The sequence below is a fragment of the Papaver somniferum genome, chromosome 2 (genome assembly GCF_003573695.1).
Source record: "Papaver somniferum cultivar HN1 chromosome 2, ASM357369v1, whole genome shotgun sequence".
NCBI lineage: Eukaryota > Viridiplantae > Streptophyta > Magnoliopsida > Ranunculales > Papaveraceae > Papaver > Papaver somniferum.
The window spans coordinates 171,045,561-171,046,946 of NC_039359.1; the positions used below are offsets into that span (position 1 = coordinate 171,045,561).

General features: G+C 34.8%; 1 protein-coding gene across 1 annotated transcript; it reads left to right on the forward strand.

Annotated features, from left to right (window-relative positions):
* The first annotated feature begins 369 nt into the window (after positions 1-369).
* On the forward strand, positions 370-1,009 carry LOC113354255 (40S ribosomal protein S3a-like). The gene is made up of 2 exons (XM_026597652.1): positions 370-567; positions 907-1,009. Exons 1-2 carry the CDS (start codon positions 379-381, stop codon positions 1,000-1,002), a joined length of 285 nt encoding a protein of 94 aa, XP_026453437.1. The 5' UTR covers positions 370-378; the 3' UTR covers positions 1,003-1,009.
* Positions 1,010-1,386: the final 377 nt, after the last annotated feature.

A 1,386-nucleotide genomic window follows, 5' to 3' on the forward strand; every position in this document is an offset into this window, starting at 1 on the left:
GATTTGATAGATAAGTAAGTAGACTCAAGTATAGAATGTTGGAGTTGTTTGCTGATGGATAAGTAAGTAGACTCAATATAGAATGTCCATTTAAAATTTATAGACATTTCGGAGTCCTTAAAATTGAGCCTCCCACGCATTTCAGAAAATTGAGTCTTTTATTCTATTTTAATTTTTTGTAGATACCTTGAGGATGTTCTGTATTGGATTCACCAAGAGGCGAGAGAAACAGGTCAAGAGAACCTGTAATGCTCAATCTAGCCAGATCCGACAGCTTGAGTTATATATTTAAATTTCAATGTTTTCTTATATTTTTCATGTTATTCATTTGTGTAAATAGGTAACATCTGTACTTTGTTTTGTCAGATTCGTCGCAAGATGGTTGAAGTCATGGTAAACCAGGCCTCCTCGTGTGATCTTAAAGAGTTGGTGGTAAAATTCATTCATGAAATGATTGGAAAGGAGATTGAGAAGGCTACATCAAGCATTTATCTATTGCAGAATGTGTTTATTAGGAAGGTCAAGATCTTGAAGGCTCTAAAGTTTGATCTTGGAAAGTTGATGGAGGTATATCTCACTCTTGTTTTATGCTTTCTTAGAAGACGCTTTAACTTAAATCTTTACGTGATTTATGGTATTTTTGGAGTGGCTGTTTAAGTTTCCGTACGACGAACTTTTTTTAGCACATATATATTATCTGGAAGTTTAGAAAATTTGAAGTTGTGAAAGAATAGACGGCCTCGTAACCTTGTAGAGAGCTTTCTGAATAATTATTTGAAAGTATCCAGTAAAATAGAAGTTTACGGAATGCACCTGAAGTTTAAAACTTCAGTTCTCACTCTGAACTCTCTGTGAAAGGTTGCAAAGCAAAGATGATGTGTATGCGGTGATTGTTTTATTTTCTAGGTTCATGGTGACTACTCTGAGGATGTTGGTGTAAAGGTGGATATGCCTGCTGAGGAAACAGTACCAGAGGCTGAAACTGAAGTTGTTGGAGCTTAGGTTCATGGTAACTTGTGCAATAACATTTTGATTAAGACAAGTAAGTTTAAGCAATAACAGTACATGAATGGTGATTGCTTTGTCTGTAAAACATTTCTAAGAGCCGGGTTCGATGAGAATGGTAAGAAACAATCCACCACTTGTGAAATCTACGTGAATGTATTACCTACATGCCGACATAAACTTGTAAGAGCTGAAGGAAGTGGTCACTGACCTGTGTTCTAGTTCTATGTGAATGCATTGTGAGAATATATTTTGCGATTAGCAACACTGAAAATAATCTAGTGTATTTGGTGAATAATTACATTGTAAATTGTTGAATTTTTGTTGTTTATTAAGCTAGTTCAAACTGGTGGAATATATTTGTTTATTTGGTTCAATCCT

Bases quoted from the DNA above. Each gene is read 5' to 3' on its own strand.
- LOC113354255 (XM_026597652.1), top strand. From the start codon at position 379: ATGGTTGAAGTCATGGTAAACCAGGCCTCCTCGTGTGATCTTAAAGAG. The intron at 568-906 runs GTATATCTCACT...TTTATTTTCTAG, and splicing joins ATCTTGGAAAGTTGATGGAG to GTTCATGGTGACTACTCTGA.